At 51.6% G+C, this 23,731-nt stretch overlaps 2 protein-coding genes across 3 annotated transcripts in view; one reads left to right on the plus strand and one right to left on the minus strand.

The window, feature by feature from the left end:
* The first annotated feature begins 460 nt into the window (after positions 1–460).
* On the plus strand, positions 461–11,189 carry b3gat2 (beta-1,3-glucuronyltransferase 2 (glucuronosyltransferase S)). The gene is made up of 4 exons (XM_064317570.1): positions 461–1,772; positions 4,458–4,602; positions 8,904–9,052; positions 11,011–11,189. The coding sequence occupies exons 1-4, from the start codon at positions 1,239–1,241 to the stop codon at positions 11,095–11,097; spliced, it is 915 nt and encodes a 304-aa protein (XP_064173640.1). The 5' UTR covers positions 461–1,238; the 3' UTR covers positions 11,098–11,189.
* A 2,620-nt stretch (positions 11,190–13,809) lies between these two features.
* The window catches only part of smap1 (small ArfGAP 1), an 89,134-nt gene continuing 79,212 nt past the window's right edge, over positions 13,810–23,731 (minus strand). For both annotated transcript variants that reach the window (XM_064316995.1, XM_064316994.1), the window contains 2 exons: positions 15,013–15,196; positions 13,810–14,177 (listed from right to left, as the gene is read on the minus strand). In XM_064316995.1, the coding sequence (XP_064173065.1) occupies positions 13,825–14,177; positions 15,013–15,196 (537 nt within the window). In that variant the 3' untranslated portion in view covers positions 13,810–13,824. The remainder of the gene's footprint in view (positions 14,178–15,012; positions 15,197–23,731) is intronic.

Genomic DNA, 23,731 nt, shown 5'->3' on the forward strand with positions numbered 1-23,731 from the left:
TTTTATAAAAAAATAAAATTAAAAAAACAGGGCGGCATCGCACATACAGATAGTGTGGCCTTTAGGCGATGTGGGTTATCATGTTTTCAAGCCGTTCTTACGGATTTAATCAGGTTTCTGCCCATTTAAACCGATGACATAATACTAATATAATTTACCCAGGAAAACCATAATTTCGTCACAATTAAAGCGCATAGTCTATGATATGGACCATATCATATGGTTGCACTTTATGTCAGATGTAATATAAATAATGTTGTGTTCTTTAAGCATTCGAAATCAATTTTAAACGCCAGTGAGTTCAAAATAAAATCCTCGTGTAAAAGCTATGCTGCTGACAATAATAAATCATGATTTCAGATACCAAAGCTTTACGAAATACGTTAGATGTCAGTATACTGCGGTGCGCATCGCTCTCTCTCTCTCTCTCTCTCTCTCTCTCTCTCTCTCTCTCTCTCTCTCTCTCTCTCGAGGACACTGCTGGTGGATACGGCGAAGCTTCTCTCTGAAGTCTCAGTGGACACTGACGTTCATAGGTGGCAGCATAACAAAGACGATCTTCTCAGTGCTGTATAGGCTAGCTCCTCAGCCTCCGAACCGCTCCGAACCGTTCCGCAACGACGCGAACTGCTTATAATACAAGTATTCTGGCAAATTCGGAAATATTTCCTCTCATTACAAGAGGGTGTACAGGATCAAGCGTAGCCTATACGATGATACGGATCATTTAAAATACAAATTAGGCTATTCGTTGTGCTAACATATTTTGTATGGATGTTTTAAGGAAATATATAGGACGAAGACAACCGGCTTTGACTTACCTGTTGTTTGCAATTTCATGCGATTTCGGTCGTCGTTTCACTTGAGAGCGATGAAACGTCGTTTTCCTCGCCGTATTAAGTGGAGGGTCTGTGGCGGTGAGCAGTGCAGGCAGGATCCAGGAGTCGCTGTGTTTTGATTACCACGACAGAGAAACTTTGGACTGTGCACGGATGGAGCTGAGAGCTTCCATATAGCTTGACTGGGAAAAAATAGGAAAAAGAAAGCCGAGACATTTCTCGAATCCAGACTGCAGACTAGATGGTTATATCTAGCAAAATTTCGTCAGTGAATGATTATATGGGAAGATCATAGCTCTCCATGATATGCAACCGACGATGTAGAATGAACAGCGAGTCAAGGCAATGAATTAATGTTTTCATTTAGCCTAATTTTGAACGGCGATCAACTTTTGCATCATGAAATCTCTGTTCTACAGTCGCCTTTTCATTCTCTTGCCCTGGGTGTTGATCGTTATTATCATGATTGACATAGATACCAAGAGGACTTCTGTCCGAAGCACTGCACACTTCTACCTCTCCCGGTTGGGGAATCCTCAGCGACTGGACCGGACACCCCGGACGGGGAATAATCGCACTGCTCTGCCGGTCATTTATGCCATCACCCCCACGTACAGCAGAGCGGTTCAAAAAGCGGAGCTCACTCGGCTCTCCAACACCTTTCGCCAGGTGCCACGGTTCCACTGGATGGTGGTTGAGGACTCGAACACGCGCACGGAGCTGGTGTCGCGCTTCCTCGCTCGCTCCGGACTGCCGTACACTCACCTGCACATCCTCACACCGCGCAGATATAAGCGGTCCGGGATGCCCCGCGCGACAGAGCAGAGGAACGCCGCCCTGGGGTGGCTGCGGACGCACCGCACGCGGACTGACTCCGGGGTGGTGTTCTTCGCAGATGATGACAACACGTACAGTTTGGAGTTGTTCGAAGAGGTATAGCCTATGCATGCTTTGCATCCGTTTGACCTGTGTTTCGTCCAGTTCATTTGATATGCATAACCATAATATCTCACAGATTGTATTATAAAAGTGTAACCCCTATCGATTCTCCAGTTACACTAGAGCACGTTCATGTATTAATTGGATCTTTGCCCAGGGATAGAAGGTGAATCGAACGCAAGACTGTGTTTAGAGATGTGTGATACACAAAGATGGATGAAGTGGATGGACGGGGGATAAAAACTCAATGAGCTGTCTCGTCCATACATCACTCTTTAATCCCAAGAAGCGCGCACCCACTTCCATTCGGTATCGTGCGTGTGGTTCACCTCACGAGGCAAAACCAACAGAACATACTGCTGCTATCTTACGCACAAATGAATCACAATAATTGTCTTGAATGAAGTCCCGCTGCAATAAATGAATTACAGAAGTTTACTGGCATATTGTTAATAGTATTATTATTATTATTGTTGTTGTTGATAATAATAATAATAATAATGATAATAATAATAATAAAACAACTTTAAGGCTGCCAATAATAAAGTAGAATTTTAAGACCAAAAATGTAGATAAATCTTAACGTTAATTTTGCGCTTTGAACGAGAGCGAGGTCACTTCCATGACATTTAATTGTGGATCGAAAGCGAGCCTGTTGTCGCAAAGGTCACAGCCACTCTCCAGTAAGCTTATGATAATCGATATAGGTTTGTCATAGAAGGATTTTCGACGAGGCTACAAAATGCACGCTTATTCACTGCGAAAGCAGACGGACTCGGGCTTTAGACTGCCCCATCCAATAATGAGTTGAAAAACTTAACTGTACGATGTGCAGAGGTGAGGCCTCGGTGCTATTGAAAATGTCTTTGAAATATTCATTTGAAGTGATTTCCTGTCTCTGAATTACGTCAATAAACCCATTCATGTGCATTAATGAGGTTAGTCCATCTAGACCTTCCCCCATTTTCTCTGTAAACACTGAGCCATGTCGTACGGAAGGAAACTGTCGCATGTTGACTCACTGGAAGGAAACTACCTGGCTGAGCCACTAAGCAGGGACGTTCGCTCAGCGGCACGCGCTCTGGCTCAAAATATAAACGGCATCGCGACTTCAAAGCCCATTTCAATCAATGTTTGTCCTTGCAATTTGGTCATGTTTCCCCCATGGGACGACATAATGAAGAACTCTTTCTCATCGTCGTGATCATCAGCATCATAGCCGCCACCACCACCACCACCACCACCATTCAAATCCCCCAGGCCGAAAGAGCCGGTACAACCACGAGCCCATGCTGAGGTTCAAATACGCCACGCATTCATGTTCTGGTGTCACAGGTTTCCTAGGCATTAGCAATTAATACGCTGCTGAGGGGGATAATTTCGTGAAAAACTGAGTAAATGGGACAGCTCTGATAACTCGACAGAATCACAGCAGGACATAGTCCCTTGACACCGCTCGGGGACCTGGCTTTTATGAAGGCCAGTGGACCAACTCAAGGCTCAGCACAGTCCACCCGCGAGACTGAGAGACGAGGGAGCCGAACTGTGCGGTAAAAGCAGCCGCGTTAGGGCATCACGCGCGTGGAATGTTTGCTTTTTCAAAGGAAGTGCTTGATTAAAACAGAACTGAGAAATGAGTAATAGCCAGAGTACACATTTTAATGCGAAGCATAAAGAATGATTTCATCAATGAAGGAAAACATGCAACCCTGTAATTGAATTTCTGTAGTGTATCTAAATTACTTCATCTTTCACGTTTTTGGGCTTGGCTAAAAAAAAAAAAAAAAAAAGAGAGAGAGAGAGAGAGACCCGCACATGGGCTGTTATAGTTAAAACATTCATAAGTCCAAAGGCACCCCAGCTCCGATATTTTCAATACCTATAAGGATACCTGTAAGGCAGTCACCAATTGATTGATGTAGTATATTTATTTCTTTAAAAATAAATGTAATACAGAATAAAACAGAAAACGTGATATTAAGCCCCCCTCTGCGATTTACTCCAAGCCTAAGCATATTCAATATCAGCTTGCATCAGAATATCACCGTGAACTCTACCCGCGGGAAACAAACTGTCACGAGAGCTCAACATGGCTTCTCCTTTTATTCCTTCTCAGCCAGCAATTTTCCATTACACAGGAAGCAATATGGAGAATTTCTGCGTGTCTGAATGAGAGGAGGGAAGTTGAGCGTTTGATGGTAATACAGCCGCAGACCGGAGGGACGGCGGCTCAAAGGGAATACTCCAGAGCGCAGCGTCGGGAGATCGGCACGCGGCCGCCGGACGTCCAGCGCATTCGGATGGATCAGCGTCTCCGTGAAACGCCGCTACTGCCTGCCTTCGCATCCTCATCGAACATAGCACCATTACCTTCCGTCAACATCGCTATTCCGCTTCATTTAATTCCGTTGGCTGTCATTTTCTTCCACCACCTGTATTGCAACGTGTCCAGGATGGACTTGCATTTCATAAAACGGCGAAGCTATTGCATCAAAATAGGATGGGGGCTGCTATTTGATATTTTACCCTGTTGAAAATAATTCGGGTTTAGAAGGACAGGCACCACAGGCCATGTAGTGCGTTTGATCTGCACGCTCTGCGATTACTTTCTAACCACACACCACCCTGCATTAATTAGGAAACCCTGGACCTCAAACGCTGCGATTGGTGTCTTGGCAGATGCGGTCCACTCGGCAGGTGTCTGTGTGGCCAGTGGGGCTGGTGGGAGGGCGCCGCTACGAGCGCCCCCTGGTGGAGAATGGCAGAGTGGTGGGCTGGTACACAGGCTGGAGGCCGGACCGACCTTTCGCCACCGACATGGCAGGTAAGGCCCTTATCGGTGAGCCAGGTCAGCCATCGGCAGCATGCGCGTGAAAGTCATTCTTAGTATGACGTCTGGCCTGAGAGCACAGATGCTTGCGCATTTGTGTATCAGAGACGGAGGAAGCAACATCCACGTGTCTTTTACCCAATTATAAGCGATTTTCTGTGTCCAGCCGGAAACACGATTATATCTTTGTCTCCGTAATAAAATGTTAAATTAAGGAAATTAAACAGTAAGTCAGTTTCATGTTTTAAAATTGTATTGCTAATCCTCTGTTCGCCGGCTAAATAATAACAATGTGGAAATGTGTTTTATTAATATTTTTGTGAGAATAACAATGTAAGACCCTGTGGGAATTCTGCACCGTGGGAAAAGGCTTTATTTTGAGCTTCAGAATTACACTGGATTTCTCATTTTATTATCCTCATTGTAAGGAATCAAGGAAGTATTTAACTTCTCTGCTGTACATATTTTAAGCCTTGGCTCGGGGTTAGCTCGCGGTTCATGTAGCCGGTGGCAAGGAGCACGGGGCACAGTAAATTACGCAGGCGAATTTTCGCAGCTCGACAGAAAATTGCAGTCTGTTGTGACAGCTTTACGAAGAAGCTCCCGCACTGCATCCAGATGGGTTCACTGGGGGGCGGAACCTGACAAAGGCTCCGCCCACAAGACCGTTTTCTCTCATAAGGCACGAGGATGATAACCAGCTCCGTAATGAGATAAGTTCACGTCACGGAAGGAGACCCATAAGAAGAAAAGAAAAAAGAACAGAAACATCTCCTTGTGAGCAGCGGCGGACAGTGGGAGAACCTCAGTGAGGTCTGGCCCGTCATGTACAGGACGGTTCTGCTATGTGCTGCGCTCACATTAATTTGGCACATTTTGCCACTTTTCCATTCTGATAGAATCATATTCATGTACAAACAGCATAGGTTAAAATGGTTAAATTAATCATACCGCAGTCACGATGCCGCAAAAACATTCATGAGTGGGGTCTCTCTCGCAGAGTTTTTGCGCTGGTATTCTCTCTTTGCACAGAGTCACGAATGTACTGAATAGCCCAGGCGTGACACAGTGGCAGATACTCATGATAAAAGGTGAATGACGAGTCTAGGTGGATTTAATGGCCTGTTCTAATCAAATATTCTTTGAAATAGCGTATAAGATGAATATAGAAAAATAGTGTATCACAATCATAAAATAGTGATTATTCTTGGGATAAAAACTAATTTTGGTGAGAAGTGAAAACACCACAACTATCACTACTTGGCTGAAAGAACCCCAGGTCTGGGGACAGCAGATGAACCGAATTCCTTCAGCCGAGGGTTTGTCCAAAAATGTCTCAGGACACAAACGCCCAGGAGGAGAGGGTGGGGGTGTACGCGTAAATCACTGATGATTTGATCTTTCTTTATTCCCCGGCTACAGTACCACTCTGCACCTCTCACTTACTCAGACGTGTCAGGCAATGAGTAGAGTCTGTGAGCTGGTCGCGCGTTCAGACGTCACCGAAGCCCGGAAGTCCGACACGCCTTTAAACGGTGCGTGTCAGTGCAGGGACGGGGGAGAGGGAGTGCCGTAACACAAAACAGCGTGTCACGGAGTGTCACTGAGTGTCACGGCTCGTCTCGGACATTCCGTTCCCACAGCCCGCTCCAGCGCCGCACGCGGTCAGCCTTTAGAAGCCCGACCACACAGTCCTCACTGTTCGCGTTCACCGTTCCCAGCATTACATCAGCGCCGAGATATCATCGGGACGGGCTGCTCGCTATCCTTAAAAGTTTTGCCGGACAGCACGTGCTCGCGAGTCACTCTCGGACACATTACATTACATTACATTACATTACAGGCATTTGGCAGACGCTCTTATCCAGAGCGACGTACAACAAAGTGTATAACCATAACCAGGAACAAGTATGACGAAACCCCTAGAGAGAAGTACCGGTCCAAGTACAGGGAACAACCGCATAGTTCAACTTGGACCCTGGTGGTTAAACTGATTAACACTAACAACGAGAACGGCAACAACGCAATCTATGGAAAAATAAAAATAAATAAAAATACAAGTAGTCGTTAAGACTGGCGCATCAACTAAGTCACCTATTAAACAGCTGCCTAGTTACACCCCTAAGTTTAGTCATTTACAGGGGGGGAAGGGAGGGATGGGGAGAGGTGCAGCCTGAAGAGGTGGGTCTTCAGTCGTCGTTTGAAATGGGTCACAGTCTCAGCTGTTCTGACCTCCACAGGGAGGTCATTCCACCATCGTGGGGCCAGAACAGACAGGAGACGTGTTCTGGAAGTGCAGGTGCGAAGAGGGGGAGGTGCTAGGCGTCCTGAGGTAGCAGAACGGAGGGATCTGGTTGGCATGTAGGGTTTGAAAATCTTGTGAAGGTATGCTGGGGCTGATCCCTTGACTGCCTGGTATGCTAGAACCAATGTTTTGAATTTGATGCGAGCTATAACAGGCAGCCAGTGGAGGGTAGTGAGCAGGGGAGTTACGTGGGAGTGTCTGGGGAGGTTGAAGACCAGACGAGCCGCAGCATTCTGGATGAGCTGCAGGGGTCTGGTGGCAGATGCCGGTAGTCCAGCCAGAAGAGAGTTGCAGTAGTCCAGGCGGGATAGAACCATTGCTTGGACCAGGAGCTGGGTTGAGTAGGTGGTGAGAAAGGGGCGGATTCTGCGGATGTTGTATAGGAAAAATCTGCATGCCCGGGTTACTGCTGCAATGTTGTTGGAGAGGGACAGCCTGTTGTCCATCATCACTCCGAGATTCTTGGCGCAGGGTGATGATGTCACTACGGTGTCCCCTAAGGAAATGGAAAAGTTGAGGAGGGGAGAGGATAGAGCAGGAATAAAGATTAGCTCCGTCTTTTCCGGGTTGAGCTTCAGGTGGTGATTGTCCATCCAGCTCTGTATGTCCCTCAGGCAAGCGGAGATGCGGGCGGGGACCTGTGTGTCCGATGGGGAGAAGGAGAGAAAGAGTTGCGTGTCGTCGGCATAGGAATGATAGGACAAGCCATGGGCAGATATTACAGGGCCAAGGGATCTGGACACAGGTGCATTTAAACCGGACTGCGGCTCGGAAGCGTAATCACTATTCATGTCGCGATTAAAGAGCGACGGCTCTGCCTGCGATATATTATTTATTTTCTTCAAAGTCTCGGCTCTGTTAGATTCGCTGTGGCTGAAGAGCAGGAGACAATGGGACGAGTTAGTATTCTCTCTGCGCTCTTCTCGCCGCTCGGCTCCGCCGGTGCGCTCTCCAGAAAAACACAGCGATCAGCCTGGCCTTCAGAGGGAGCACGGCGCTCACTTGAAGAGGGATTCGAGTGCCTTCGCTACTCGAAAGCTTTTAGTGCAAATTACCCCGGGTGCTTTCTGATGAGCCTTTGAATTAAAAGTAATAATAATTTTTTTTAAAAAGTAAAACGCAATATATCAGAGGAAATATAAGTGGTTTGACTTAAAAAAAGAACTTTAGAACTGCTCGGGGTTAGTAACAACCCATTTTATTCAGATGCGCGGAGACTGAACTGATTAGGCGGAACAGTACATTTGCGTCACCTGCGTCATCTGTGCTCAAGAGCCGTGGCGTGGCGCGCGATTAAGCGAGGATCGCACGCGCATCTCCGAGAGCAGCTAGCGTCTCCTTCGACGCCATCATCAAAACGGCGACTGCAGCCTAACCGAATTACGGGCCGGGAGCCGTTCCAGGGCCTTATAAACCCACGCAGGGTAATGGTGTTTGTGTGGAGCGCTGAAAGCTAACCCGGTTTAATGTGATCCAGGGAGAGCCGAGCCACCGCGAGGAGCGAGCTGCCTCTGCAGCTTGGATACGTTTTTATTTCTCCGCAGTTCCCCTGGAAGGAGCCCATAACGCTTCCAGCTCTAAGAGTTTATACACAATGGAGGCATCCCAGAAAACAGCGAGCGGGTTGAAGATTAAAGGCTTGAGGTGCACAGGGCTCCAGTGTCAATGTTTTGGCTGGGTAGGCAGTCATTGTGCAGGTGCAAATAGCACACCGGTCACTCCCGAAGCACAGCTGCCACTTCCAAACTGGGTAGGTGAAAAAAGTGGCAATTAGAATGAGGTAATTTTATTTTTCTGTAAACGAAAGGTATTCCCTTGCATTAGGATAATGAATCATTTCTGTCTTAAACATCAAATTGCATTATGGGAGCAACAGACATCATGCAGTAGGATTGCAGTATGGGACTAGCTGACGGGCTGAGCACAGTGAAAGGCGCTGGGGGCTCAGACAGGGTGCTGAAGTTGAGCCCTGCGGTTGTGTCTCCTCCAGGCTTCGCAGTAAACCTGCAGGTGGTCCTGCGGAGCCCCAGGGCCCTGTTCAAGCGCAGGGGGTCCCAGCCTGGCATGCAGGAGTCCGACTTCCTCAAGCAGATCACCCGCGTGGAGCAGCTGGAGCCCAAGGCCCACAACTGCACCCGGGTCAGTCCCGCCTCTAACCACTTCCTGAGTCAGTCCCGCCTCCAACCACTTCCCACCTCTAACCACTTCCTGCTTCCTGTGTTAGTCCTGCCTCTAACCCCTTCCGGTTTCCTGTGTCAGTCCCGCCTCCAACCACTTCCTGCTTCCTGAGTCAGTCCCGCCTCTAACCCCTTCCTGCTTCCTGTGTCAGTCCCACCTCTAACCACTTCCTGCTTCCTGAGTCAGTCCTGCCTCTAAACACTTCCTGTGTCAGTCCCGCCTCCAACCACTTCCTGCTTCCTGAGTCAGTCCTGCCTCTAACCACTTCCTGCTTCCTGAGTCAGTCCTGCCTCTAACCACTTCCTGCTTCCTGAGTCAGTCCCGCCTCTAACCATTTCCTGCTTCCTGAGTCAGTCCCGCCTCTAACAACTTCCTGCTTCCTGAGTCAGTCCCACTTCTAGCCACTTCCTGAGTCAATCCTGCCTCTAACCACTTCCTGCTTCCTAAGTCAGTCCCGCCTTTAACAACTTCCTGCTTCCTGAGTCAGTCCCGCCTCTAACAACTTCCTGCTTCCTGTGGTCACTCCTCCTTCCTGTGGCGGCAGACATTGCTGTGAGCAGCACAGCGCTCAAGCACACAAGATTAATATCAGAAAAGACAATTAGCACTGTGAACATTCAGCTGAATTACTGCCCAAATCACTCTGAGCCAAACACAAGCTCTGAGCCAAACACAAGCTCCACAAACAGTCTGAGAGTTTGGCTGCTGCTACACTTGCAGTGCTAATCAGGTGGCAGGACCTAATGAAGATGTGAAGTTAATTAGCTAATGCTCTGCAATGCAAAACACACAGAACTGAAACCCAGCTCACGGTTTAAGACAGCTTATCAATGAAAGGACTGATGGTTTAAAAGCAATCAATTCTGCAGTCCTAATAAATGAGCGGAGATCTCGGATGAACGTCGGACTTCTCGCTGAAGCGGAGCAGGAATTCGTCATGGCGTCTGACCAGAAAAATCAGGAAGTTCTTCTTGCTGAAAGGTTCACCTGCACCATACGGAGGCCTCAGCCAGCCTCTGTGGCACCGGAACTGGAGATATTTTCAGCTCATATGCGGCCCACTCCCAGAATACAGTGCAGCAAGGAGTACCGCTTGCTAAGCTCATCAGTGTCTGTTTAAGTTAGAGCTGAGAGAGAGAGAGAGCAGGGTGAAGACAGAAAAGGGAGAGCGAGGGGGGGGGGGGGGGAGTCTGAGGCGCAGGGTTGGTTACACGCTCATCTCCCAGCAGCTCCTGCTCATTATCGCCGATCTGCTGCTCCCCCTGACCACCCGTTCCCCGTCAGCATACAAACAGGGAGTGCATAACACCAGCCTCCAAGCAAACTCCACTCCTCTTCCTCCAACCCCCCCTTTCCTAACCACGTCTCACTCACTCACTCACTCACTCACTCACAAAATCACTCACTCACTCACTCATTCACTCATTGACACTCACACACAAACTCACTCACTCACACTACACTGAAGAGAACACTGACCCCTAACTAATATACACATGTATGTTTTTAATTATATAATGTATTTTTGTGTCTTTTAGTTACAGTATTAGAATGTATTATATACTAATATACATTTTTATGTCTATTATGTTTATCCTCATATTTAATGTTGTTATTCCTGTCATCATTAGTGTTGTTATTCTGATTGATTAGCACCTTTGCAATATGCATCTAAAAATATGTCATGCCAATAAAGCATTTTGAATTTGAATTTGAGAGAGAGGGAGTGAGAGAGGGAGAGTGAGAGACCGAGAGAGAGGGAGTGAGAGACGGAGAATGGGAAGACAGGCAGAGCAAAAGAAGTCAGAAGCGGGGGAAGAGAAAAAGGGGAGAGTAAGAGAAGGAGGGTGGGGGGGAGAGAGCGAGAGAAAGAGAGAAACATCCTTTTCTCAGCGCACGCTCCTCTCTCTCTCTTCCAGGTCCTGGTGTGGCACACTCGCACGGAGAAGGTGAACCTGGGGAACGAGCCCAAACACAGGCAGGACCCGGTCCTGATCGAGGTCTGAGGAGGAATCACAGTCCCACACTGGTGCTACCACGGACGGCAGTATTCACCCCCAGCTGGCCCCGCCCACCCCTCCGTGACATTTTCCCACAATCCCCCTCTCCACACAGGCTCTGCGTTAGCAAGCTGTCTGCGCATTTCCCACAATCCTCCTCTCCACACAGGCTCTGTTAGCGAGCTGTCTGCCCATTTCCCACAATCCCCCTCTCCACACAGGCTCTGCGTTAGCGAGCTGTCTGCGCACTTCCCACAATCCCCCTCTCCACACAGGCTCTACCTTACCCTCCCCCCCAGCCTGGCTCCCTGCTCGAGCGTGGGGGCGGGGGGGCAGGACTCTGCTATTGGGGCAGGACTCTGAGGCAGAGCTCTGGGGCAGGACTCTGAGGCAGGACTCTGGGGCAGAGCTCTGGGGCAGGACTCTGCTATCAGGGCAGGACTCTAGGGCAGAGCTCTGGGGCAGGACTCTGCTATCGGGCAATCGGGGCATCAGTGTGAGGGTGATTCACAGCCCAGCTCAGCTCCTCCTCCCTGAGATAGAGCACCGGGACCAACAACTCCCCACTCTCATCACCGGGAGACGGCCGATAGGGCCCAGGTAATCCGGCTGACAGACCAGCGAGCACGGGGCTCTTTAGGGGCACGGGGGGGGGGGCTCTTTAGGGGCACGGGGGGGGGGGGGGCTCTTTAGAGTCACTACCGCTCTGTAACCGCCGTTCGTGCGTTCGAACGGCGGGACGAGATGTTTCAGTAAAACAGCCGGACCCAAAGTGCATTCGACTGACTCATGATAAGCAATTAACCTCCTGCTGTCTGAGCTCTGCTACCAGCTACGATAACAGAGCGCGGGTGGGACCGGGGAAGCCCCGCCCACGTGCACGCCTCACGGTCACTGAGGGCTCGGTCCAGTAAAGGTGCAGGACATTCTCACTGGCTCTCACCATAACAGAACAATTATATTGAAAATTCAGTTCATGAGTTGAACCGAATTATACAGCATACGTGATAAAGGACAGAGGTGCCTGTGATATTACAGTAGTGCCTGTGATATTACAGTAGTGTGTGTGATATTACAGTAGTGCCTGTGATATTACAGTAGTGTGTGTGATATTACAGTAGTGCCTGTGATATTACAGTAGTGCCTGTGATATTACAGTAGTGCCTGTGATATTACAGTAGTGTGTGTGATATTACAGTAGTGCCTGTGATATTACAGTAGTGTATGTTATATTACAGTAGTGCCTGTGATATTACAGTAGTGTGTGTGATATTACAGTAGTGCCTGTGATATTACAGTAGTGTATGTTATATTACACTAGTGCCTGTGATATTACAGTAGTGTCTGTGATATTACAGTAGTGTATGTGATATTACATAGTGTCTGTGATATTACAGTAGTGTCTGTGATATTACAGTAGTGTATGTTATATTACACTAGTGCCTGTGATATTACAGTAGTGCCTGTGATATTACAGTAGTGTGTGTGATATTACAGTAGTGCCTGTGACATTACAGTAGTGTGTGTGATATTACAGTAGTGTGTGTGATATTACAGTAGTGCCTGTGATATTACAGTAGTGTGTGTGATATTACAGTAGTGTATGTTATATTACACTAGTGCCTGTGATATTACAGTAGTGTGTGTGATATTACAGTAGTGCCTGTGATATTGCAGTAGTGAGTGTGATATTACAGTAGTGTATGTTATATTACAGTAGTGCCTGTGATATTACAGTAGTGGCCTGTGATATTACAGTAGTGTATGTTATATTACACTAGTGCCTGTGATATTACAGTAGCGTGTGTGATATTACAGTAGTCCCTGTGACATTACAGTAGTGTATGTGATATTACAGTAGTGCCTGTGATATTACAGTAGCGCCTGTGATATTACAGTAGTGTGTGTGATATTACAGTAGTGCCTGTGATATTACAGTAGTGTGTGTGATATTACAGTAGTGTATGTTATATTACAGTAGCGCCTGTGATATTACAGTAGTGATTGTGATATTACAGTAGTGTGTGTGATATTACAGTAGTGTATGTTATATTACAGTAGCGCCTGTGATATTACAGTAGTGAGTGTGATATTACAGTAGTGTGTGTGATATTACAGTAGTGTGTGTGATATTACAGTAGTGCCTGTGATATTACAGTAGTGTGTGTGATATTACAGTAGTGTATGTTATATTACACTAGTGCCTGTGATATTACAGTAGTGTGTGTGATATTACAGTAGTGCCTGTGATATTGCAGTAGTGAGTGTGATATTACAGTAGTGTATGTTATATTACAGTAGTGCCTGTGATATTACAGTAGTGGCCTGTGATATTACAGTAGTGTATGTTATATTACACTAGTGCCTGTGATATTACAGTAGTGTGTGTGATATTACAGTAGTGCCTGTGATATTGCAGTAGTGTGTGTGATATTACAGTAGTGTATGTTATATTACAGTAGCGCCTGTGATATTACAGTAGTGTGTGTGATATTACAGTAGTGTGTGTGATATTACAGTAGTGTATGTTATATTACAGTAGCGCCTGTGATATTACAGTAGTGAGTGTGATATTACAGTAGTGTGTGTGATATTACAGTAGTGTATGTTATATTACACTAGTGCCTGTGATATTACAGTAGTGTGTGTGATATTACAGTAGTGCCTGTGATATTGCAGTAGTGTGTGTGATATTACAGTAGTGTATGTTATATTACAGTAGCGCCTGTGATACTACTGATGAGATTCATACTGTACCTGACTCATGTTCCACTGTGCCTGCTGCCCAGCTGGCATGGCGTACATGTTCTGGGGGGGCACCACTCCAGCGGGCACAGCGCCCCCCTGCGCCCCCATCACCCCGGGGGCCAGGCCCATCACCCCCGCCGGCGCCGCCCCCATGAAGCCGTTGGGCATCGTCATGCCGACCACCATCCCGGCGTTCTGCCCCATGCCCGGCCCGCTCTGGCCCAGCACCGTGCCCATCATGGTGGTGGGGGGGGCGGGCGCGCCCATGCCCGGGAAGCCCTGGTACCCGGGGCCCGGCTGGGAGGGGAACTGCATCTGGGACGGGCCCATGAACATGGCTGCCGGGGGAGAGAGGACAAACACACACACACACACACACAAACGCACAGCCGTCAAAAACGCCAACGTCCCCGCTCTTCGGGAGCACGCCCGTCAAAAACGCCAACGTGCTCGCTATTCGGGAGCACGCCCGTCAAAAACGCCAACGTGCTCGCTCTTCGGGAGCACGCCCGTCAAAAACGCCAACGTCCCCGCTCTTCGGGAGCACGCCCGTCAAAAACGCCAACGTGCTCGCTCTTCGGGAGCACGCCCGTCAAAAACGCCAACGTGCTCGCTCTTCGGGAGCACGCCCGTCAAAAACGCCAACGTGCTCGCTATTCAGGAGCAACTCTGCAATGGTGCGGGAGCAAACAGCCAAAAAAGTAACAAAAATCTAAAAAAAACTGAAAGTTGAAAAAAGGTTAAGAAGACTGCAAACCCAGACAGAAAAGAAAATCTATAAGCGAGAGCACTTAAAAATTTTTTCAGTTTTTGTACTTGGGAAAAGCATCCTAAGTGGGACATCGAAGGCGTAGACCGCGGGCGGACTGAAGTCTCGTTCAGCGGTGTCCAAACGTTCGGCCGCGGCAGGGCCTCGGTTACTGACACCTCCGTTAACGGGGGCGGCGTGTCCATCACTTCCTGACTCCACCCCCAACCCAACAGAAAGGGGGGGGGGCTTCCCAAACCTGCATGCTTTATAAGGATTTAAACCTTTAAATGTGCTTCACTGTTCTAGTCCAGGAACATCAGGAGAGCCGGACGCATGGAACGGGCACGCAGACAGATATCTGTGGATCAGTGATGCATTGTGGGATGCTGGGTGTGTGGGGGGGCTCGGAGGGCGTGCAGTACCGGGGGCAGGCTGCGGGGGCATGCTGCTGGTGCTGTAGAGGGAGAGGATGGAGTCCTTGGAGAGGAGCTTCTTGGCCGAGTCTTCGGCCTTGCCGCTGGTCTCGGTGAACAGGTCCAGGTCGCCCTGGGCGGGGGCCGAACTTCCTGTGCCTGCGGAGGCCCCGGCGGCTTTACTGGAACTGGCCTGCGGGGTGGTGGGGGGGGGGGGGGAGAGAACACACGTGACAACCACGCTCACCTTTCAAAACTCCAGAACAGCTGGCTGCTCCGTTTGAGTTCGGGAGCCCACCTGTACTGCACCTTTCTAAACCAGGACGCAGCGGGACACCAGGAAATGGGACAAAAAAAGTAAAAATAAAAAACAAAGCGAGCTGCAAGACGGCGCAGGTGCGACCTCGTTCACACCGCTGGAGACAGAACGAACGACTCTGACGAATCTGTGCAGGCAGTGACTGAGCTGCCCGCGGATGGAGCAGCGGCAGCGGGGTGGTGCAGTTGTCTGCGCTACGTCGCCGCACAGAGACGGACACGGCCTAGCTGGTGCACGTGAAGGGACCACTATGAAGTGCCCCTCAGCGGAGGGGGGGGTGGGGGGGGTGGGGGGGGGGGGGTGAGGTGTCATCGCTCCACATGAGAGGCCACTTCACCGCAGCCTCCGCACTTAACCTCATTACAGAGGCATGATGGGAAAGGGGAAGTCCAGGCGGAGTGGGGCTCCGGCTTGGCCTGCGCTCGGGGGTTTGATGGCGCATGAATAATGCAGGGAGCAGGGCGGGCTCTTAAAGATGTCTGCCCCACACCTCCCAGAGCAGAGCAGGGCGGGCTCTTAAAGATGTCTGCCCCACACGTCCCAGAGCAGGACGGGCTCTTAAAGATGTCTGCCCCACACGTCCCAGAGCAGAGCAGGGCGGGGTGGGCTCTTAAAGATGTCTGCCCCACACCTCCCAGAGCAGGACGGGCTCTTAAAGATGTCTACCCCACACCTCCCAGAGCAGAGCGGGACGGGCTCTTAAAGATGTCTACCCCACACCTCCCAAAGCAGAGCAGGGCGGGGCGGGCTCTTAAAGATGTCTGCCCCACACCTCCCAGAGCAGAGCAGGGCGGGCTCTTAAAGATGTCTGCCCCACGTCCCAGAGCAGAGCAGGGCGGGCTCTTAAAGATGTCTGCCCCACACGTCCCAGAGCAGGACGGGCTCTTAAAGATGTCTGCCCCACACCTCCCAGAGCAGGGCGGGCTCTTAAAGATGTCTGCCCCACACCTCCCAGAGCAGGACGGGCTCTTAAAGATGTCTGCCCCACACCTCCCAGAGCAGGACGGGCTCTTAAAGATGTCTACCCCACACCTCCCAGAGCAGGGCAGGGCAAGACGGGCTCTTAAAGATGTCTGCCCAACACCTCCCAGAGCAGAGCAGGGCGGGCTCTTAAAGATGTCTGCCCCACACGTCCCAGAGCAGAGCAGGGCGGGCTCTTAAAGATGTCTGCCCCACACCTCCCAGAGCAGAGCAGGGCGGGCTCTTAAAGATGTCTACCCCACACCTCCCAAAGCAGAGCAGGGCGGGGCGGGCTCTTAAAGATGTCTGCCCCACACCTCCCAGAGCAGAGCAGGGCGGGCTCTTAAAGATGTCTGCCCCACACGTCCCAGAGCAGAGCAGGGCGGGCTCTTAAAGATGTCTGCCCCACACGTCCCAGAGCAGGACGGGCTCTTAAAGATGTCTGCCCCACACCTCCCAGAGCAGGGCGGGCTCTTAAAGATGTCTGCCCCACACCTCCCAGAGCAGGACGGGCTCTTAAAGATGTCTGCCCCACACCTCCCAGAGCAGGACGGGCTCTTAAAGATGTCTACCCCACACCTCCCAGAGCAGAGCAGGACGGGCTCTTAAAGATGTCTGCCCCACACCTCCCAGAGCAGAGCAGGGCGGGCTCTTAAAGATGTCTGCCCCACACGTCCCAGAGCAGAGCAGGGCGGGCTCTTAAAGATGTCTGCCCCACACCTCCCAGAGCAGAGCAGGGCGGGCTCTTAAAGATGTCTGCCCCACACCTCCCAGAGCAGAGCAGGGCGGGGCGGGCTCTTAAAGATGTCTGCCCCACACCTCCCAGAGCAGAGCAGGGCGGGGCGGGCTCTTAAAGATGTCTGCCCCACACGTCCCAGAGCAGGACGGGCTCTTAAAGATGTCTGCCCCACACCTCCCAGAGCAGAGCAGGGCGGGCTCTTAAAGATGTCTGCCCCACACGTCCCAGAGCAGGACGGGCTCTTAAAGATGTCTGCCCCACACCTCCCAGAGCAGAGCAGGGCGGGCTCTTAAAGATGTCTGCCCCACACGTCCCAGAGCAGGACGGGCTCTTAAAGATGTCTGCCCCACACCTCCCAGAGCAGAGCAGGGCGGGCTCTTAAAGATGTCTGCCCCACACCTCCCAGAGCAGGGCGGGCTCTTAAAGATGTCTGCCCCACACCTCCCAGAGCAGGGCGGGCTCTTAAAGATGTCTGCCCCACACCTCCCAGAGCAGGGCAGGGCGGGACGGGCTCTTAAAGATGTCTGCCCCACACCTCCCAGAGCAGAGCAGGGCGGGCTCTTAAAGATGTCTGCCCCACACCTCCCAGAGCAGAGCAGGGCGGGCTCTTAAAGATGTCTACCCCACACCTCCCAGAGCAGGGCGGGCTCTTAAAGATGTCTGCCCCACACCTCCCAGAGCAGAGCAGGGCGGGCTCTTAAAGATGTCTGCCCCACACCTCCCAGAGCAGAGCAGGGCGGGGCGGGCTCTTAAAGATGTCTGCCCCACACCTCCCAGAGCAGAGCTGGGCGGGCTCTTAAAGATGTCTGCCCCACACCTCCCAGAGCAGGGCGGGCTCTTAAAGATGTCTGCCCCACACCTCCCAGAGCAGAGCAGGGCGGGCTCTTAAAGATGTCTGCCCCACACGTCCCAGAGCAGGACGGGCTCTTAAAGATGTCTGCCCCACACCTCCCAGAGCAGAGCAGGGCGGGCTCTTAAAGATGTCTGCCCCACACCTCCCAGAGCAGAGCAGGGCGGGCTCTTAAAGATGTCTGCCCCACACCTCCCAGAGCAGGACGGGCTCTTAAAGATGTCTGCCCCACACGTCCCAGAGCAGAGCAGGGCGGGCTCTTAAAGATGTCTGCCCCACACCTCCCAGAGCAGGACGGGCTCTTAAAGATGTCTGTCCCACACCTCCCAGAGCAGAGCAGGGCGGGCTCTTAAAGATGTCTGCCCCACACGTCCCAGAGCAGAGCAGGGCGGGCTCTTAAAGATGTCTGTCCCACACCTCCCAGAGCAGGACGGGCTCTTAAAGATGTCTACCCCACACGTCCCAGAGCAGAGCGGGACGGGCTCTTAAAGATGTCTGCCCCACACCTCCCAGAGCAGAGCAGGGCGGGCTCTTAAAGATGTCTGCCCCACACCTCCCAGAGCAGGGCGGGCTCTTAAAGATGTCTGCCCCACACCTCCCAGAGCAGAGCAGGGCGGGCTCTTAAAGATGTCTACCCCACACCTCCCAGAGCAGAGCAGGGCGGGCTCTTAAAGATGTCTGCCCCACACCTCCCAGAGCAGGGCGGGCTCTTAAAGATGTCTGCCCCACACCTCCCAGAGCAGGACGGGCTCTTAAAGATGTCTGCCCCACACCTCCCAGAGCAGGGCGGGCTGCTGACAGCAGCTGTTCGCCGAGGATGGAGCAGACCTCCGGACGAGTCCGGCCTAATTCAGAGCCCATCCGGGCTCAAGGGCAAGGAGGTGAAAACCAATCAGACGAGAGACGAGGACACATTCGGAACAGCGGGGCGTGGCCGTAAATCTGTCAATAAAAGGGGCATCTCACCACACGACAACGACAACGCCGCCACGCAAAAACACCCTCCCGCGTCGCCGGCGTTTCAGTTTGGTTAAATTACGATTATTAAAATTATCCGGATAATTACTTTATTGGGAGCGTTTGGCAGGATTGTTTTTGTCTGATTCCGATCAGGCAAATGTGATTCCAGTGCTAGTTTGTACTTGGCAGGATTGTTTGTTTGCTGAACAGGTTACTCTACAGGGTTGCGTCCTGGTGTCCCCAGAGTCCTGATCTATGTGGTCACTTCCGGCACTACGATCTTTACTTCACTCTAGTGTGTTTCTTTTGCACCTCTGCACCTTGAACTAATGCACTTGTTGTACGGCGCTCTGGATAAGAGCGTCTGCTAAATGCCTGTAATGTAATGTAATGTAGTGTGTGTGTTGGCCGGCTTTTTTGTGTCTGAGAAGCAAACTGAAATTAATGAGCTTTATTTTTTTTTAAAGAGAAGAAGGATGTGCAGGAGTACCGCGAGCTTCGTGTTCCGGAAGCTTGTGTTTTGGCGGGGCGGCCGCGCGCGGACAGATAGGGGAGTCAGCTGAGGGGATCGCACTGCCGTCACCAAAGATGTCTGCCCCACACCTCCCAGAGCAGGACGGGCTCTTAAAGATGTCTACCCCACACCTCCCAGAGCAGAGCAGGACGGGCTCTTAAAGATGTCTGCCCCACACCTCCCAGAGCAGAGCAGGGCGGGCTCTTAAAGATGTCTGCCCCACACGTCCCAGAGCAGAGCAGGGCGGGCTCTTAAAGATGTCTGCCCCACACCTCCCAGAGCAGAGCAGGGCGGGCTCTTAAAGATGTCTGCCCCACACCTCCCAGAGCAGAGCAGGGCGGGGCGGGCTCTTAAAGATGTCTGCCCCACACCTCCCAGAGCAGAGCAGGGCGGGGCGGGCTCTTAAAGATGTCTGCCCCACACGTCCCAGCCGTCACCATGGAGACGGGGGGGTCGGTGGGGCCGCCGTCCACCCTTCGGAGCGCCGCTCTTCCGAAGCCCCCGCCCCACCAGCTCTCGTTCCGCTGCGACGCGGCTCTGATTGGCAGCTGGTGTTTAGGAATGCTGGAGCACGCCCACAGGGGTGCACTGAGCCCAGCAGAGCAACGGGAGACATCTCATGCGGCCTGGCGAACTGTACAGCCCAATACAGCAGCACTGCTTCACTGTACAGCCCAATACAGCAGCGCTGCTTCAGCCCAATACAGCAGCACTGCTTCACCATACAGCCCAAATACAGCAGCACTGCTTCACCATACAGCCCAATACAGCAGCACTGCATCACCGTACAGCCCAATACAGCAGCACTGCTTCACCGTACAGCCCAATACAGCAGCACTGCTTCACCATACAGCAGCACTGCCTCACCATACAGCCCAAATACAGCAGCAGTGCTTCACCATACAGCCCAATACAGCAGCACTGCTTCACCATACAGCCCAATACAGCAGCGCTGCTTCACCATACAGCGCAATACAGCAGCACTGCCTCACCATACAGCAGCACTGCATCACCATACAGCCCAAATACAGCAGCACTGCTTCACCGTACAGCCCAAATACAGCAGCACTGCTTCACCATACAGCAGCACTGCTACACCATACAGCCCAATACAGCAGCACTGCTACACCATACAGCCCAATACAGCAGCACTGCATCACCATACAGCCCAATACAGCAGCACTGCATCACCGTACAGCCCAAATACAGCAGCACTGCTTCACCATACAGCCTAATACAGCAGGACTGCTTCACCATACAGCCCAATACAGCAGCACTGCTTCACCATACAGCAGCACTGCTTCACCGTACAGCCCAATACAGCAGCACTGCTTCACCATACAGCAGCACTGCATCACCATACAGCCCAAATACAGCAGCACTGCATCACCATACAGCCCAAATACAGCAGCACTGCTTCACCATACAGCCCAAATACAGCAGCACTGCTTCACCATACAGCCCAAATACAGCAGCACTGCTTCACCATACAGCCCAAATACAGCAGCACTGCTTCACCGTACAGCCCAAATACAGCAGCACTGCATCACCATACAGCCCAATACAGCAGCACTGCCTCACCATACAGCAGCACTGCTACACCATACAGCCCAATACAGCAGCACTGCTTCACCATACAGCCCAATACAGCAGCACTGCTTCACCGTACAGCCCAATACAGCAGCACTGCTTCACCATACAGCAGCACTGCTTCACCGTACAGCCCAATACAGCAGCACTGCTTCACCATACAGCAGCACTGCTTCACCGTACAGCCCAATACAGCAGCACTGCTACACCATACAGCAGCACTGCATCACCATACAGCCCAATACAGCAGCACTGCTTCACCATACAGCCCAATACAGCAGCACTGCTTCACCATACAGCCCAATACAGCAGCGCTGCATCACCGTACAGCCCAATACAGCAGCACTGCATCACCGTACAGCCCAATACAGCAGCGCTGCATCACCATACAGCCCAATACAGCAGCACTGCATCACCGTACAGCCCAATACAGCAACACTGCATCACCGTACAGCCCAATACAGCAGCACTGCTTCACCATACAGCCCAATACAGCAGCACTGCTTCACCATACAGCCCAATACAGCAGCGCTGCATCACCATACAGCCCAATACAGCAGCACTGCTTCACCATACAGCCCAATACAGCAGCGCTGCATCACCGTACAGCCCAATACAGCAGCACTGCATCACCGTACAGCCCAATACAGCAGCGCTGCATCACCATACAGCCCAATACAGCAGCACTGCATCACCGTACAGCCCAATACAGCAGCACTGCATCACCGTACAGCCCAATACAGCAGCACTGCTTCACCATACAGCCCAATACAGCAGCACTGCTTCACCATACAGCCCAATACAGCAGCGCTGCATCACCATACAGCCCAATACAGCAGCACTGCTTCACCATACAGCCCAAATACAGCAGCACTGCTTCACCATACAGCCCAATACAGCAGCACTGCTTCCAAAGCAGTTATTCTCCAAATAACGGCCAGCACTGCACTGCTCAAATATCACGTGATACGACTGAAGAAGATCCATTAGGTGAGAGGGGTGCATGAAGGGGGGGAGCAGGGGGGCAATCAGAACAAATAATGCATGAAGGAGGAAGGGACGCAGGCAGTACCACGCTGCAGCAGCAAGGCACACGTGTTTGGGGAAATCCCCTTCACAAACACACGCAGGCACGCACACACAAACACACGCAGGCACACACACACACACACGCATGCACACACAAACACACACAAACACACGCAGGCACGCACACACAAACACACGCAGGCACGCACACACAAACACACGCATGCACACACATACACACACGCATGCACACACATACACACACACACGCACGCAGGCATGCACACACACGAACGCACGCAAGCAGGCACACATGCAAACACACACACACACACACACACTCACACACGCATGCACACACATACACAACACGCATGCATGTACACAAATCACACGTGCGCACGCACACACGCACGCACACACATCACACGCGCACACACACAAACCAAACTCGCACGCACACACACACACAAAAAGGCACATATAAACACAAGTCCAAATAAACGGATAACTTCAAGTACATGCTCGCACTGCACAGTGCTGATTACAGCCACGGTGACCCCTGACCTTTCCCCCAGTGACCCTTCCTGGACTCCATTGTGCCTGTGGTATCTCTGTGCTGCAGAGAGCTGCTGTTTCACCCCAGTCTGCAATAGAGCTTCAGACTATCTGCAGCCGCACGGGATCTCCTACTTTTACACACGGTCAGAAGAGCCCGATTCCCTGCCTTCCCAAGTGCGTGTGTGTGTGTGAGAGAGAGTGTGTGTGTGTGTGTGTGTGAGAGAGAGTGTGTGTGTGTGTGTGCATACGTGTGTGTATCTCAGTGGGGAATGTATAAATATGAATATGGAGTGAATTACCTATAGATCACTGGTTAGCCAAATCACATGAGCCTGATGAATCAAAAAAAGTCAATGGATATTCTCCTCCCATGTGCACACTTTACATATTTAATATACAGGGCATGCCCCCTTTCACAGACTCTGGAACCGCCCCCTTTCACAGACTGTGGGACCACCCCTTTCACAGACTCTGGGACCGCCCCCTTTCACAGACTCTGGGACCGCCCCTTCCACAGACTCTGGGACCGCCCCTTCCACAGATTCTGGGACCGCCCCTTCCACAGACTGTGGGACCGCCCCTTTCACAGACTCTGGGACCGCCCCCTTTCACAGACTCTGGGACCGCCCCTTTCACAGACTCTGGGACCGCCCCCTTTCACAGACTCTGGGACCGCCCCTTTCACAGACTCTGGGACCGCCCCCTTCCACAGACTGTGGGACCGCCCCTTCCACAGACTGTGGGACCGCCCCTTTCACAGACTCTGGGACCGCCCCCTTCCACAGACTGTGGGACCGCCCCCTTCCACAGACTCTGGGACCGCCCCCTTTCACAGACTCTGGGACCGCCCCTTTCACAGACTCTGGGACCGCCCCCTTTCACAGACTCTGGGACCGCCCCCTTCCACAGACTCTGGGACCGCCCCCTTTCACAGACTCTGGGACCGCCCCCTTTCACAGACTCTGGGACCGCCCCCTTCCACAGACTCTGGGACCGCCCCCTTTCACAGACTCTGGGACCGCCCCCTTCCACAGACTCTGGCACCGCCCCCTTCCACAGACTCTGGGACCGCCCCCTTTCACAGACTCTGGGACCGCCCCTTCCACAGACTCTGGGGCCCGCCCTTCCACAGACTCCAGGTCTGCCAAGAGGTTATTTCAGGCGCATTTAAACGCTTTCACAAACAGATCCAGGACTGTAAATGGA

This window comes from Anguilla rostrata, chromosome 18, assembly GCF_018555375.3.
Source record: "Anguilla rostrata isolate EN2019 chromosome 18, ASM1855537v3, whole genome shotgun sequence".
NCBI lineage: Eukaryota > Metazoa > Chordata > Actinopteri > Anguilliformes > Anguillidae > Anguilla > Anguilla rostrata.

Excerpts from the sequence above, each read along its gene's own strand:
- b3gat2 (XM_064317570.1), top strand. The coding sequence starts at position 1,239 with ATGAAATCTCTGTTCTACAGTCGCCTTTTCATTCTCTTGCCCTGGGTG. Across the intron at positions 4,603-8,903 it reads TTTCGCCACCGACATGGCAG|GCTTCGCAGTAAACCTGCAG; the intron begins GTAAGGCCCTTA and ends TGTCTCCTCCAG. Across the intron at positions 9,053-11,010 it reads AGGCCCACAACTGCACCCGG|GTCCTGGTGTGGCACACTCG; the intron begins GTCAGTCCCGCC and ends TCTCTCTTCCAG.